The following is a 15973-nucleotide window of genomic DNA, read 5'->3' on the forward strand; positions in this document are numbered from 1 at the left end:
GGTGAAAAACTAAGAGAATTCTATGCGGTGACATATGGAGGAGAGGACTGTATCTCATATCTAAGGACTAAACCCTGGCTTCCTCAACACTCTAGCCAGCCACAGCTATACGGTATAGGAGGAACAGGTGCGGTTGACTAGTATCCTGTAGCCGTGCTTAACAGCGTGATTCATTGACCGTGTTTCTACACAATTCCATCTAGACTCAACAATCATTATAACATACTATAAATTTCCTTGCTTCTATCTCCCACAGTGTTTTTTTGAATGAGTCTACATGACCCATATTGCAGCATAAAGGCAAGTCTCATTGGGCATTTGAGCATGAGAGGTACATATTGCCACTAGCACACAAGATGCCCTTTCATTCATCACTAGAATACATAGATTCCCATGATATAACCATTTTACACTGATATTACCAACTGATCGAACCTTCCAATACATGAGAAGGCTCCTTTTCAGTAGTTGGAGACTGTCAGGACAAAGCAGCCACGACTCCACCCATACTATCGCGCAATTGGTATGAAAGCTCCCTCGCTAGTACCAAAGCCCATCATTTGGTTTCAATCCTTGCGCCTTACAATGCTCGTAATACATATGGGCATAGCTGAAGACATCCATTGTGTTTTTCAGACTGTCGTCGTCGTGGAAGAATTCCAGACTACCTGAGACAGTAAATAGCACCTCTGCCCCTTTGTTCATATGCAACGTATGAATTGTGCCCGGATTTTCCACCACGTAGTCCCCAGGTTTGGCAATCCAATCATATCTGTTCCAAATTAGTGAGACATTCGCTGGACAGCATTATACTTTCAAAAGCATACTCTTTGTAGTTCCATTCCCCATTGAGCGTCACTGCAGTCACAGTACCTCGATGCCTGTGCTTGCCTAACCAGGTATCTTCCAGGCTGCGCAAGACGACGACAAATGTACCCGTTCTGGTTTCGAATCGTAGTGGTTTCAGCTCCAGATTGGCCGTCCAGGGGTGCCAGCAGGTGTCTGCTTCTCCACTGATGTAGACGTCTGGCGAGCTATACTTGTCTGCAAGGGCCAGTTCGGATTTCTCGAGCTGAGTCAATTTGGATTCCTTATTGTCGAGAATAGCCCCGCTTTTCGCTGGCGCCGGACGTGTAGGTAGGTCGTTGTGGTTTAGAGGGGACATGGTTCAACAGACGAGGAGGAATTTGTTTGCTAGGATACGATAATAGATATTGTACGCTGGGTCCTTTCTCGATAGACGAAGGCTAGAGACATTGAGGAGATTCTTATATCTTGTGCTCTGCCGGTGGCTCTCCGGGAGCCGTCGAGCATCCCTCTGAATTCGTCAATAATCAACCAAGAGATGCTCTCGGGATATTTACTTTATAATTTCTAGTAGATCACGGGGCAGTGTCATGCGAAATGCCCTTTCCTTTATTGGTAGACTCCTGGCCCTGCGGCTTCTCTGCAGTTATCGCGACAGCGAGTTGGAAAAGGTAATCAGCCCGACGGGCAGTCGGCAAGTTCACCGAGTTTGGGAGTTGCGTCAGGGGACCCACCGTGCCGCCTCGGAGGGTCTCGTTGAGTTACCCCAGAGAGATTCAGTAAGTCTCTCTATCGTACTGTCTTTTTTTTTGGCTCGCCTCACCCTCTTCAGCCTCCTTGCAACTGGTAGTTATCCCGACAAATGCGAACCTGGACTGGTAAATTGCTGCACCTACTATGTCAACACCCACGTGATTGGAAGAAGTTGTGCTGACAAGTCACAGGGTGGTAGGTCGCTTCCGATCTGATATAATTAGGGATATGCTAAGATTGCATACAGCATCACCTGCCGCTCGCGCAAAGTGAAGTGTGATGAAAGACGGCCTACATGCTACAACTGCGAAAAGGTCGGTGTCAAATGTATTCCGGCTGAACCACTGTGCTTTCGACATTGGCCGCATCCATCAAAGACATATCGCTCCAATGCCAGTAGTTTAGGAGAGTTCAAGGAAGATCATGTATGACTACCCATAGCCCCTGATTGTAAGACCCAACCCCTGGCAGCATGTTATACACTACTCATCGGGGTAAATTAATAGTGCTGACGGATGACATCAGACAAGTTTGTTGATGAGACAAATGTGATAGTCGCTGAATATCAAGCTTCTCAGGACCAGACCGACAGAGTTAAGAATGGTAAGATTGCCCGCTTCTCACACAACTCAACATGTTACAATGATCCGCTTGGAAATGGCACAGATCTTGCAATTCTTTCAGTCGACTCCGTGCGACCACCACAATGGCAACCAAATGATCTGGGGTTAGACATTATTGATTCGGACACACATGTATCAAATACAGAATCAAGTCCATTGACTCTACAGAATGACCTCATGCCTCATGACAGCCATGGGCCGCGGTATGAGAGCAATCCAGACCGGAGCGAGCAGATCAATTGCAGGGCCTTTTGTCATTCTACACCTGACAAGCAGACATGCCAACACGGAAATGTTTACAGCCATTTAGGGCACCCGACGGAGGCCGGCACAAGTGCGAATGCTGGTGCCAGAGCTCTCCTCTCAATGAGATGCCAGAGTGCGGGGCAGAACAGTGGTAGCGGAGCAGATGCAGTCTCACCATCCCTGTCGCCACTTTCCCCTGGATTCTCAGAGTGGCCACCGGCCCTGCCATCCCAATCATTGCAGCTTCTGGGCATGTCGCCAAAGCCTCTAACATCAGAAGACGCAAGGTTCCTCCGCCTATTCAGCGCTGAAGTTGGGCAGTGGATGGATCTCTCCGATCTCTCACAAACATTTTCCAGGAAGATTTGCCGCCTAGCCATGCATGATCCGTTACTGAAGGCGGCAATTATTGCATGTGCGGCGAAGCAGCAGTACTTGACTGGGAGACTTTTTGATGGGATGCTCATTGCACGCAAGAACTACAACACGGCCATATCGCTTCTCATCGATCGCCTTCAAGAATCTGAGCAGCCATTTGCCGGCTTTGGGTTTGCGGCTACTGTAATTTGTTCATGTTATGAAATGTTGGACGCCACAGGGCGGGACTGGCAGAAACACCTTGACGGAGTCTTCTCTTTTAGCCAAGTACGTAGTGTGAATGGATCATCAGGGGGTATTGAGCAAGCTGGGTTTTGGTCTATTGCACGGCAAGAAGTGGTCTGCTCTATTATAAATAAGTCCAGGCTGAGGCTTGATCCCGACTTGTGGGCTGTGGACTTGGTCAGAATTGGACAGGAAGGATGTGAGGACTTGATGAATAACCAGTAAGTTGTTTGCTGAACATCCACATCGTATGAGCGATAATGGTACTAATTCCACTGTAGAATTCTCACGATCCTTGCAAAAGTTGCAAATGCTATAGCCCACTGGGAAGCTGACAAGCCGAGGAAATTGAGGGCAGTGGATGAATGGAAGAGCTTATGGGACTTACTCAACCACTGGGAGCGTTCAGTGACAGCAAAGGGCTTTATGGATCCAGTTTTGTATAAGGAGGATGGCCAATTGTTCACTACTATTTGGTTCACCAGAGGTGTTTGTGGTAGGCATTCTGCCTTGTGTCTAGCCTTGGGTTCTTGTTAAGAGGCGGTATCTGACCAGTTTTCCAGCATCGTCGTGGCAAATGTTCCACCTTACGCGGATTTTGCTGCTGAGCATTGATCCCTCCCAGACTCTGGATTGTGTGGCGGCATTCAGGAATATAGAGGTATGTTTTTAAATAGGAATTCATGGTTTTTTTTTTTTTTTTAATTGACAGGTTCATAGGGAAAGCTGCAATACCATGCAAGGCAAATATGCGGCATTGCACAAAGCAAGCCAGAAGGGAGCTGCCGTGTTAATTCTGTTCAGCCACTGCATTATGGTACGTCCATTTCTGCTCTTTTTCTGCACCATCCAGCCACTAAACGTCTTATCCTACAGCCGGGTGTTGCTTCAGCAACACAGACGAGAGAAATGCAGTTGCCTTGCTGCTGGAGAGCATCGAAGAGGATCTTGGCTGGGCGGCAAAATACAGGGCCAATGATTTATACCGGCAATGGGGTTGGCGGCGAGACTTTTAAAACTTATGGCTGTTTCACTCGTTCGACAGGGGCGTCCTTCTCTCAGATATGCCTGTCCTGGATCGAAGAAGTAGAGATAGGTTATCCGAGTAGTCGCTTCTATGTCTTGCGTTTCCGTGGTAGGGCTATGTAGAATACTAAAACTGCCAGAAGATGGTAGATACATACTTATATAATAGGATAATGTAACTTATAATCTCCGATTCATCTCAGTATGAGCTTCGTACCTGTTTCGAACCTCAAGAAATGAAAGTTGGAGAACAGGATGATCGAAACGACTTCATTCTCTTGATAATTGCTTGAACTGCAGATTGTGTTTGTATGTTTTTGCATCTTCAGACGTATTCCCCTGGGGACATAGTGGGAGGGTGCATGCACATCTCATACATACATGTTCTCTGTAGGGACTCAAGATAGATAATCCACCAATCACGGCTATTCGACCGCAGGCGGGACAGCGGGTTCGGCAACAGCTCCGCCGCTATTTCAAAGTGGTTCATGCCCCTAACCCGACCCGATACAAGTAGCAAACATCCATGCTCCGTGACAGTCGGCATGCCGTAACAGCATAGTACCGTGTGTATACATGTTGATATCCCATCTGGGTAGGCAGTGGAGGGGTGACCGTATCAACACCTTCCTGCCACTTGCAATATGAATCATTCTCAGTCTTGCTGGTCCTTGGCGCAGACGAAGCTATATTATGGGGTAACTTTCACGAAGGAGTGGATTCTAGCTCTATATTTCTCCGACGTTTTACCTTGCAACAGCAAACGTTATTGAATCAACGCACCTTAATTGTACACCGGACAAATTGCTGCAGCCCCCCGGGATGCCGGCAGCGGTAAGTGACATGCTATAAGGTCCGTGTCCAATTTGCGGATGCGGGGAATGCTCCGTCCGTTCCTATGGAGTCCCGGGACCGGTTCTATCTCCACAAACAATTCGATCAATGGGGAATTCTCGTGCTAATCCTTTGCGCTCTATTCCGCTGGCTTCCCTTTCCCGTACATATAAAGGTGCGTCAATTTCTGGGGTTTCCTAGTCCTCTCCTACCCATCATCCCCTCTCATCCACCACCATGCGCTGGTTCTCACACAGGGAGGCTGTTGCTGCTGCCAGTGTGCTTAGTCTCGCGACGCAGTCGCAAGTCGCGGTGGCAGAGTCTGCCAATGGAAATGGTATGTCCGCATTCATTAGAGGAACTTCCATGACTAGTGACTAATGGGCCAAGCGGTCGTGGCCAATGGCACATCCTTCGCCCTCAACGGAGACAACGTCTCCTACATCTTCCACATCGACCCCGTCACGGGAGACCTCATCTCGGACCACTTCGGTGGCAGTGTGACGGGCGCCATCCCCGCAGCTGCAGAGCCGATCGTGAACGGTTGGGTCGGCAGGCCCGGACGCATCCGTCGCGAGTTCCCCGACCAGGGACGGGGCGACTTCCGCATCCCCGCTGTGCGAATCCGCCAATCGGCGGGCTACACCATCTCGGACCTGCAGTATCAGTCACACACGATCGTACAGGGGAAGCCTGGACTGCCTGGCCTGCCCGCGACGTTTGGAAGTGAGGAAGATGTGACGACGCTGGTGGTGCACTTGCATGACAATTATAGCTCTGTCGGGGCGGATCTGTCCTACTCCATCTTTCCCAAATACGACGCCATCGTGCGCAGCGTTAACATCACCAACCACGGCGAGGAGAACATCACCATAGAGGCCTTATCAAGTCTGAGTGTGGATCTTCCTTACGAAGAATTGGAGATGATCTACCTGCGCGGTGACTGGGCGCGCGAGGCACATCGTGAGAGACGCAAGGTTGAGTATGGGCTGCAGGGGTACGTTTTCCACTCTCGGCTTCACAGTTAAAGCATAATTAACTAATAGAGAAACAGTTTCGGGAGCAGCACAGGCTTCTCCTCCCACCTGCACAATCCCTTCTTGTCCCTGGTGCACCCGAGCACCACCGAGTCGCAAGGCGAAGCATGGGGCTTCTCTCTCATTTACACCGGCTCTTTTTCCGTCGACGTCGAGAAAGGATCGCAGGGCTTCACGCGCGCGTTGCTGGGCTTGAATCCGTCTCAGTTGTCATGGACCCTCCGGCCAGGCGAGACCCTGACCTCTCCCGAATGCGTGTCCGTGTATTCCGCCACCGGCATCGGTGGCATGTCGCGGTCCCTGCACAGACTGTACCGGAAGCACCTGATCAAGAGCAAGTTCGCGACGAGTGACCGTCCAGCCCTCCTGAACAGCTGGGAGGGACTCGGCGCCAGCATCAACGCCAGCAATGTCTACAAGCTCGCCGAGGAGTCCGCCGCGCTCGGCATCAAGCTTTTCGCCATGGACGACGGCTGGTTCGGAAATGAGTACCCGCGCAATGACGACACGGCCGGTCTGGGTGACTGGCAGGTGAACCGGGCCAAATTCCCCGACGGTCTCGGGCCACTGGTCAACAACGTCACGGCGCTCAAGGCAGCGAACACCTCAACACCGCTGCGCTTTGGGATCTGGGTGGAGCCTGAGATGGTCAATCCCAACTCGACGCTGTACCATAAGCACCCCGACTGGGCATTGCATGCGGGAGACTACCCGCGCACTCTGCACCGCAACCAGCTGGTCCTGAATGTGGCCCTGCCCGAGGTGCAGGAGTTTATCATCGACAGCATGACTCGTCTGCTGAAGAGCGCGGACATCTCGTATGTCAAGTGGGACCACAATCGGGGCATGCACGAAGCGCCATCTCCCAGTACCGACCACGCCTACATGCTGGGCCTGTACCACGTCTTCGAGACGCTGACGAGCCGGTTCCCAGATGTGCTGTGGGAGGGATGTGCGAGTGGCGGCGGCCGGTTCGACCCGGGTGTTCTGCAGTATTTCCCGCAGATCTGGACATCAGATGATACAGACGGAGCGGAGCGAGTGGCTATCCAAATGGGGACGTCGCTGGCCTACCCACCCAGCGCGATGGGCGCGCATATCTCGGCCGTTCCCAACCAGCAGTCCCTGCGCAGTGTGCCCGTCTCGTTCCGCGGCCACGTCGCCATGATGGGCGGGTCGTTCGGACTCGAACTCAACCCAGACGAACTACACGAGGACGAGAAGACCGTGCTGCCTGGTTTAATCCAACTGGCCGAGAAGGTCAATCCAATCGTGTTGGAGGGCGACATGTGGCGCCTCGCGCTGCCGGAGGAATCTAACTGGCCGGCTGTGTTGTTCATCTCGGGCGATGGGACACGGGCCGTGCTCTTCGCGTTCCAAATGCGTGCTAACATTGATAACTCGTCACCGTGGGTGCGGCTGGAGGGACTGGATGCGAAGGCGGAGTACCGCGTGGATGGGGGGAGTGTGTACACGGGGCAGACGCTGATGAACATGGGTTTGCAGTTTGTGTTTGAGGGCGATTATGAAAGTCGGGTAGTGATGCTGGAGCGTGTCTAATGGCGACTCACGCCTTCCCAACCTCATACTCTGACTCACAGTACATAAGTGTATATAGTGGTATCCACGGAGTCAAATACAACTAAAATGAAAAGGATGGAACAAAATTGAGTCGCTGTTCGCGCTGAATGTACAGTTCGGTAACGAGGTTGAAAATTCGGGATATATCGTCAGTCCAACATTCCATTCGTCGCACTTCGCCAGTTGTGATATTGTGATATTGTGATATTGCCACCCCACACGAAAAATGTCCGTAGAGTGCCGGATTCATCGGATTTGGATCGTCCTATCGGCGCGCAGCTAGCCATTATGTCGAAGACATATGAACCAACCTTCCCAGGATAGTGTATTCCATTTTCAGCTTGACGCTGTAGACCATTGCTTTAAGTGTGACGTGGATTATAAAGTAGCCAGCGTACTGAGATCCAATGATGGCTGCGTCCATGCAAACCATCGCCAGGTTGATAACCAGAAGCTGGACCAAAATGCCATGATAATGGTCCCTCGGTCGCAGTCTCAATAACCGGGCAGCCTCCCAGGAATATATGGCCGACAATATGATCTCTTGCACCGAAATTCCCACCAGCTGTATTCGTTCGACGATATTGAATCCGGTATAAAACTTATTGCTGTAGTTGGAATGGACACCGAATTCGAAGACGGTGGCAGGGATAAGAAATATAATCGCAAGAGCAATGATCATGGCAAGGGTTCCTTGTATTATCCATTGATCATGGACAATGAGATGAAGGCGTGACCAAAGGACCATCGACTGGCCGACCACAAGACCATACCACCCCACTATCTCTGCTGCAACGCCCGCATAGATGATCCCAAGGCGAAATATAACGACGAGATAGCCCAAAGCAAACAGAATGATACTGATTGATGCGATGAGAAGGGACCAGAAATAGCAGCTGTTGTACTTTTTGAACGTAACGAAACACAGGACAATGAGTTCAATGGAATTGTACAAGGAGATCCCGATAAAGCAGGCAACAATGGTTAACCGTGCAAATGACACATCGGGAAAACAAATGTTCAATTCGAGATCGCCATTGGCTTTATGGCAGCTGTCCTCCTCCAACATCGATGCATACCTCACACTGAAACCCATAGGATTCAATCCTGCATGTTCTGCATTCAATAGAAGAGCACACTCGAAGAATAATGATAGTTTTCGGAAATCGGCACGTGCTTTTCTACCACAAAGGTCTTGATATCATCGAAGTGGCGAGTCCCATGTCCCGTGCGGTTACTCCCATGGTTCAATGGAGTCGCAGATTTTGGTTCGGAGGGGTTTATTAACTTCGATTTTCTGCCCAATTTTGATCTGAAATTTTCAACTCACCTGGGAGGCACCCAGCGAATCCCGGCTGTTGTATGTTTTTGCATCTTTATGCCTCGCGAGCGTGGTTTGGGTGTTCGTCGCATATCCGCATATTGATACATTAAAATTTCCGCCTGCTTCAGTATCAGAAATGCTTGTTCTTTTTGTAAGCTAATGGACCATAAATTAACGACACATTTAGAAGTAACGAGCCGACGAACAAAAGACGAAAGGCAAAAAGAAACATTTAGACTGAGCGAAGCTATTGATCAACTAATCCTAGCCGCTAAATCTGTGCTCCAGACAGCGCCGATCATGATGATCATCCAACATACATCGGACTACAACCACCACCTCTACCACTACTTGACGATATTCAAGGTTTATCACCAATCAAGCACGTTGTCCAAGGTTGCATACCACAATTCTCACCAGACCGAGGACCAAGGAAAATGCAGCTCACTCATCTTGACTAACGCATCGACGATGTCTTATCTCATAACACTGCCTCCACCGAACAAATAGCCCTTCTGTCAAGCCCGGCCAACTCCGCGTCTACCTACTTGGTCTACAGTATAGTACTTTCGCCTTTGCTTATATCAATTCACGCAAGGATTGAGATATCATCACTGCTTCATTCTCGGCCTTCTACAGGGTCAATGGCAAGCAGCGGGGAGTTCCGCGACAAGCCACTGCAAGTATGCTGAATGTCATCAACCGGAGAACGGCACAGCCGGGAGACCGTGACCAGGGGGGTTACGGGCACTGATACTGCGGACGCCGTTTGATGAAAATGTGAGGCATTGTCGTCAGAGACTAATGCAGAGCAGATTGTTGAGATAGCTCGCACATCATTGACCTCGGCAAAAACTGAGACATAGACCATGCTTGCATGTTGTGTTGTATCGTGAATTAATCTATGCATTGGCCAGATAGTATAACGTATTCAGTCATTTCATATCAAGCCCTTGAACCGTTGGGCCATTATAGCTTGTCAGTATTGAAATGTTGAAAGATTAAATCACTTGATTGTGTCAAGGGAATAGCTTTCTATTTGTTATGTAATGCGTAAGTCAGTCCATTTGATGTGCCTTGTAGCTCCAATGCATTGACTCAATGCGTTGACTCTGGCATGGACTATAATCAGCAGGATTCTACTGCCCCCTGACACATGCAACAGTCATATCAGTCGCGGAGTCTCTTCTTTCATATCACGTTATTCTAGTGAGCAATGATGACAGTCAACTTATCAAGAAAACTGTCAACTTGAGGACCCTACATCGGAGGTCCCCGTCCGGAGCAGCTCCTGTATAGGGAAAGCCATTTTAAGAACTCGGCGTGTCTTCAGCTGCCTCCTAATTATTTGTCTCAGATAGTTCCTTACTCACTTAGTACTTACTATGAAGGTAGTTGGATCTTTAATCAAGCAGGAGATTGGCAGGATCGTTGGCGTGGGTGTTAATCATGGCGGTTAGCGGGGTCCACCGGCGCCGATTGGTGCATTCATCATCGCCTGCATTATCTGAATGCAGAATTAATATAATATAATTTCTTTTGCTTGTCAGGGTCCGCCAAGGAGAGAAAAATACCAATTAAAAGTAGTAGTAGTAGACTAAAAGACTAGACTAACCATTAGTCTCAATCAGTCGACTGGCCAAAGGTTACATTCCAACCTCGGCAGCCTCTGAGATGCTCCTCCCCTTCAGGCCAATCGAAGACCATCGCCGCACACCTGAGTCTATCTGTCTCACGCTAGGCACTTTCCGAGTGCTTATCATCTACTCACAAGGCTTGTTCGAAGCTTTCTGTGCCTGCGCTATCCGGGCCGTTTCTCTATGGTCCCTGCCACCTCCCACTCTGCCCTAATTAAGCCTGGTGCACGCCCGAGTAGAAACATGGTGACCAGAATGGGATACCCTAGGCTATGATAGATAAGCCGGTGCTGCGTTGCTCTTGGCGCAGACCCAATCGTCGAACCGCGGTCTTCTGCTTTGGGCGTTGGATTCGGTCTTCTTCGTAGTATCTCTAAAATGGCAACTGGCACCTCACTGATACTCGCAAGATCCTCCATTTTGAGGTTAGTGCTTGGACGACTTACGACTTTGCAATTATTGCGAAAGCCGGAATGACGGCCTTCGAGATTAAACCCCGTCGGACTAAGAAGGGAATTGTATCATCGCCCGAGCGTTGCACGTTCTCCGAAGAGCAAGGAAAATGGGATGGTTGTAGGTCATGAGTTCCCGATTGAGTCGAGTCCAGAATCAGTTGTAGCCATGTATAAATAGAGCCATAATTCCTCTGTGTAGCTGTGTCTCCTGCCATCCAGCATCGGACACTCTCAAGCATTATCTGATTCTTCCACTCTTCAACGGACTCTGTCAACAGTATCTCTTCACCTTTTTGAAGATCCCCATCTATCCAAAATGAAGTTCTCTTCCATCCTCACAGGCTCTCTCCTTGCCAGCGCTGCTCTGGCTGCTCCTCTCACCGAGAAGCGTCAAGCTCGCCACGAAGCTCGTCGCGCCAACAAACAGCGTCACAGCAACCCTCCACTCATCCCCGGTACCAGCAAAGAGGTTCTCAAGGTCACCAACACTACCCAGGCTCAGTACAGCTCCAACTGGGCCGGTGCTGTTCTAATTGGCTCCGGCTACACGACCGTCACTGGCGAGTTCACCGTCCCCAGTGTCTCCGCCCCAAGTAGTGGCGCTGGTGGCTTCGGCTTGGGAGAAGAGTCCTGTGCCTCCGCCTGGGTCGGTATTGACGGCGACACCTGCGAGACCGCCATCCTCCAGACAGGCGTCGACTTCTGCTACCAGGGCGGCCAAGCCTCCTACAGCGCCTGGTACGAATGGTACCCCGACTACGCCTATGACTTCAGCGGCATCACCATCTCCGAAGGTGACTCCATCAGGGTCACCGTCGAGGCCTCCACTGAGAGCACTGGAACAGCCACTGTCGAGAACCTTACCAATGGCCAGTCCGTCACCCACCGATTCACTGGAGGCACCCAGGGCGATCTCTGTGAGACCAATGCTGAATGGATTGTCGAGGATTTTGAATCCGGTGGTTCGCTTGTTTCCTTCGCTGATTTCGGAACGGTTACTTTCACTAATGCCGAGGCCACCAGCAACGGCAGGACTGTTGGTCCCTCTGGTGCTACCATCATGGATATCCGGCAGAATGGCCAGGTCCTGACTGAGGCCTCTGTGTCTAGTGATTCTGTCACTGTCAGTTATGTCTAGGTGGCCTCTAGGTTGCTGTCTAGACAGAGATATGGGGATGAGTGAAATTTGAGTAAAGAGCTATCCGGATTTTTCTGAACTTGTCCACTCATTAAATTCTGATTTCTTGATGAATGTTCTTATCTTTGTTTGTAACTGCTTTAGGCATTAGAATAAATGGAAGTGCACGCGCGTTGCGAGAATGCTGTTCTTGGGACTGTGTAGATGGTGTACGGATTAGATGTAGTGGAATGGCGAGATATGCAAGAGCGGCCCAAGGGACAGAGCAAGTTCGGAAAACTTGGGACCCCTTGGTATATTTAGCATGCAAAGACAGTTCTTGTGAGCATTAGCATGAGGATCAGCGCCAGCACGCGCTAAGTGATGCAGCCCCACCATTGCCCGGCCAATCAGTCTATCAAAAGTGTTGAGAATATTGACATGTTCGGCCACTTCAACGAGCATTGCCCTCGTCGCTTAAACCTATAAACTCGGGAGTGGTGATAATTTTCTCTCTCCTCAGAGTTTCCATCGGACTTCCATAGATCGCTGCTGAGCGTGTGAGGCTCAAATTATATATGCATATGGCCGTACCAGCACCCCTGGAGCAAGAACTGGAGGAATTTTTTCAACGATTTTCTCAAAATACCTCAGACATTGCAGGATGACCCTTCTCATTTTAGTAAATCCGTTGAACGGAAGGAGTACTTCAGAGAGCGGATGGACAGATACCTGAGAAACCACACTCTGATCAAGCGCCTGAAGAACCCTGGTCTTTCTCCCTGCTACGTATAGCGCAAGCACCACGCCATGCACGTTTGGAAGCACTTCAAGTATTACTGGAATTGATGCCTCTGAAGGACATTGGACTGCGAGACTGTCGCGGCCGGACGACGCCGCGAACTTCAAAGCATCCAACACACAAAAACTCTTGCTGGACTACGGTGCCGATCCTAACTCAAAAGACATAGGTGACCGCACTCCATTGCCGTCGGCAACGACGCCTGGACTGGTATATGGCCGGATCATAGGGCCGCAAAAGACATTCCCGGCTAATGTCGACATGATCGCTTGTCTGCTGGTAAATGGTGCGGAGATCGACTCTGAGTATTATGAGAAGCGCGCTCCGTTGATATGGGCCATGACGCATATTTTCACCAACACCACACAAACATTGAAACCCCACTGCATTATACAATTTACCGAAAAAAAAGAGCCTCGCATTGGAGCTAATTCGCAACCTAAGCACACCAGCGCTGAATGTCGAGGACAACCGTGGCAAGGCTCCATTGCTCTGTGCATTGAAAAATGAATTGGTACATATCCTCCAGCATCTTGTACGGTGTGGTGCAAATATCGATCTATCCCAGCCCAAGATATGGTTTGATTTGGGAGGCCCGGGTCTACGTTATATTCGATTCACGCAGAAGCCTGGGTCCTCGGGCTTTAAACTTATAGACCAATCTCCGAATAAGCATGACTGGCTGCCAAGTGCTGAGGAGAATATACTGTGGTGAGTCATCCTTCCATACCAAGCTGAGTTTCAAGGGTTCTGACCAACTATAAGTTATCACAAGGAAGGGGATAGAGAATGGTCACGACTCAGACAGCGGAAGGAATTCCCGCAACAGAACCATGAATACCTTCATTACGCCTGTATAAAATCCAGCAATGGCCCGGCCGAATGGATCGAGTCTCACATATCGGTTTCCTTTCCCAGCGAAGAGAATGACTTCCAGGGTATTGAATGGAGTGCAGCGAAGGGTAAAGGTTCCGGATTTGTCACTACGATCCCAACCAGTACTTTTCCTGTAATCTGGAAAGAGTTTTATAAACAGTTTCCAGAGCACGTGCAGCAAATTAGGACATTCAGAATATCGTAAGTTGCCATGTATTCCATTTCTTGAACCTGAAACGGGACTGATTGTCGTAAACAGCGACATAAACAACTTGAAAAGCATGAACGAAGCAGGAAGATGATCCGTGCCCTTGCACAAAATCATTTACACGAACCAAATTCAGACGATACCTGCAGCAACATGTTGTAGGATTGAGAAAAGCAGTCAAGGATAACTTTATTATCGGACCTGCGGATGAGAAAGAGCTAATAGAAACCATTAACAATCTGAACAAGTCTGTGAAAGCGAGGCTAAATAGCCTGGAGTAAGCCGCAAAGGAAATCCTGCAGCAATCTTCTAGAAGATTCTACAAATTCATGTTGACTGAAGCTAAGTTGCAGTCCATGCCGGCTGATTGTTCGAGATCGGTTGAAGAAATGTACACGGAGTGCGAGACTTAGGTGTATGTTGGATTGATAACGCATGGCAGCCATGGCTCAATCTCACATGGCAATGGTCGATGTCTACATCCAGCTACATTTTCTAAAGCAGATATATATTTTTTGAAAAATACTAGATACAGTTTTGAAGCACCTAACTTCGCCCACGGCATGCGGCGAGGGTCTGTATCCAGTAGGGATTGGTGACTGAGAATGACCGCTAAAGTGCCTAGCGCCGCCAGTTTGAACAAATGTTATTGACAAAAATAAACAAACTAAATACAAGAAACGAATTTCGTTATATAGTAGCCTCGCATGCCGTTCCATATATCATTACATGATCAGCTCTCATGTCACAAACCTAAACCTCCAGCGCTTTCGCGAATGCCGGGCTTTCGTGACCTTGTACAACCTTTGCAATGGGAGTAAGGTAGGCCTCCGAGCTTTCTTGGCTTTCTTGAAGCTGACGGAGGTAAGCCTGGGCGACCTTGATCCACAAAGCCTTCTCCCTCGCACTAGCCCCCAGGCCTTGCCAGACCCAGAGCCTGTTACCGGAATCATAAAGGAAGACGTCGTTTCCATCGAAATCGGATTGGCGAATCCGACCACCATCCTTAACAAGATCAAAGGACAATGCACCCGAGGAGTCGCTAAACCTGAACAGTTTGCGCGGGCGAGCATCGATGTTGTCATCTCCCGTCTTCTTGGGGAAGGACACAGGTCGCGGTGCCTGGAAGGATAATTGATTCACCTCCTTTCCTCCTAGCAAGTCCACAATGATCTTCGATCTCGGTTCGAGTTGCGAAAGGACTTCAACGTCAACATGTTTGGCTAGAATCAGATCATTGACGACCTGAGCTGCCTTGGCCTTTTCCATCGGGCTGCAGCTCTTGCCTTGCCAGACCCAGATCTTGTCGCCCTTGTCCAAGACAAAGACATCGCCATCGTCGAGGCTCTGCCAGGTCGGCTCCACTTCATGAACGATAATAGAGTCAATGCGACCAGCACCAGGATGCTTAAAGATGCGAAGCAACGTAAGCACCTCCTTGGGTTCCTCTTCCTCGACATGACGGAATCCCGAAGCCACGCCTCCAGACTTGATCGAGATGCGACGGAACAGCGACACAAACTCCTCCGATGGGTGCCGCTGCACTTCCCGATGCTGAGTTGCAGCACCATGCAAAAACTCATCCAACTCAACCGTCTTGTAAGCGGCAGTACCAGCCTCATCTTGGGTGGTTTTGTTTCCCAACCAGAAGAAAATGTCGTGGCCTAGCTTGTCGGCATCACCGACCTTGTACGAGTGCAGCACAATGTAGCTGTCGCCCTCGTAGAACTCACCCAAGCGCTCCTTTGGCCATGGGACAACTTGGAAATTCTCGATTCGCCAGATGAAGAGCCCGGGTTCCTGTCCGATCTTGCCGTTGTTCCAGGCGGGCTCGCTGGCGGCCGAGTTGTACTTGACACGGTGGTCAATGTCGGTTCCGATCAGCTCCACATTGCTGTTTTTGATGTCGTACTCCTTTGGGTGAACTAATCCTTCGTGGGGGGCCATGTTGTTGTTGATTGAATGTATGTATTTAGTAGAGGGACGTTGGTCGTCGGTCGGGCGGCATGGCTATTAATAGAAATAGATCGGATCTAGGCGAGGT

At 49.7% G+C, this 15973-nt stretch overlaps 5 protein-coding genes across 5 annotated transcripts; 3 read left to right on the forward strand and 2 right to left on the reverse strand.

Moving 5' to 3' along the window:
- Positions 1–540: 540 nt before the first annotated feature.
- ACHE_70167A (2,4'-dihydroxyacetophenone dioxygenase family protein) lies at positions 541–1165 on the reverse strand (the record flags this gene model as incomplete). Its single annotated transcript, XM_043282470.1, has 2 exons — positions 541–772; positions 828–1165. 2 exons carry the CDS (start codon positions 1163–1165, stop codon positions 541–543), a joined length of 570 nt encoding a protein of 189 aa, XP_043139846.1.
- A 1384-nt stretch (positions 1166–2549) lies between these two features.
- ACHE_70168S (uncharacterized protein) lies at positions 2550–4048 on the forward strand (the record flags this gene model as incomplete). Its single annotated transcript, XM_043282471.1, has 5 exons — positions 2550–3253; positions 3314–3528; positions 3596–3693; positions 3753–3849; positions 3909–4048. 5 exons carry the CDS (start codon positions 2550–2552, stop codon positions 4046–4048), a joined length of 1254 nt encoding a protein of 417 aa, XP_043139847.1.
- Positions 4049–5129: 1081 nt separating this feature from the next.
- ACHE_70169S (alpha-galactosidase) lies at positions 5130–7489 on the forward strand (the record flags this gene model as incomplete). The annotated part of the gene is made up of 3 exons (XM_043282472.1): positions 5130–5229; positions 5283–5889; positions 5947–7489. 3 exons carry the CDS (start codon positions 5130–5132, stop codon positions 7487–7489), a joined length of 2250 nt encoding a protein of 749 aa, XP_043139848.1.
- Positions 7490–11242: 3753 nt separating this feature from the next.
- On the forward strand, positions 11243–12064 carry ASPERGILLOPEPSIN2 (A4/G1 family peptidase; the record flags this gene model as incomplete). The annotated part of the gene is made up of 1 exon (XM_043282473.1): positions 11243–12064. One exon carries the CDS (start codon positions 11243–11245, stop codon positions 12062–12064), a length of 822 nt encoding a protein of 273 aa, XP_043139849.1.
- A 2618-nt stretch (positions 12065–14682) lies between these two features.
- Positions 14683–15876, reverse strand: ACHE_70171A (gelsolin family protein; the record flags this gene model as incomplete). Its single annotated transcript, XM_043282474.1, has 1 exon — positions 14683–15876. One exon carries the CDS (start codon positions 15874–15876, stop codon positions 14683–14685), a length of 1194 nt encoding a protein of 397 aa, XP_043139850.1.
- Positions 15877–15973: the final 97 nt, after the last annotated feature.

Source organism: Aspergillus chevalieri, chromosome 7 (genome assembly GCF_016861735.1).
Source record: "Aspergillus chevalieri M1 DNA, chromosome 7, nearly complete sequence".
Taxonomy (NCBI): domain Eukaryota; kingdom Fungi; phylum Ascomycota; class Eurotiomycetes; order Eurotiales; family Aspergillaceae; genus Aspergillus; species Aspergillus chevalieri.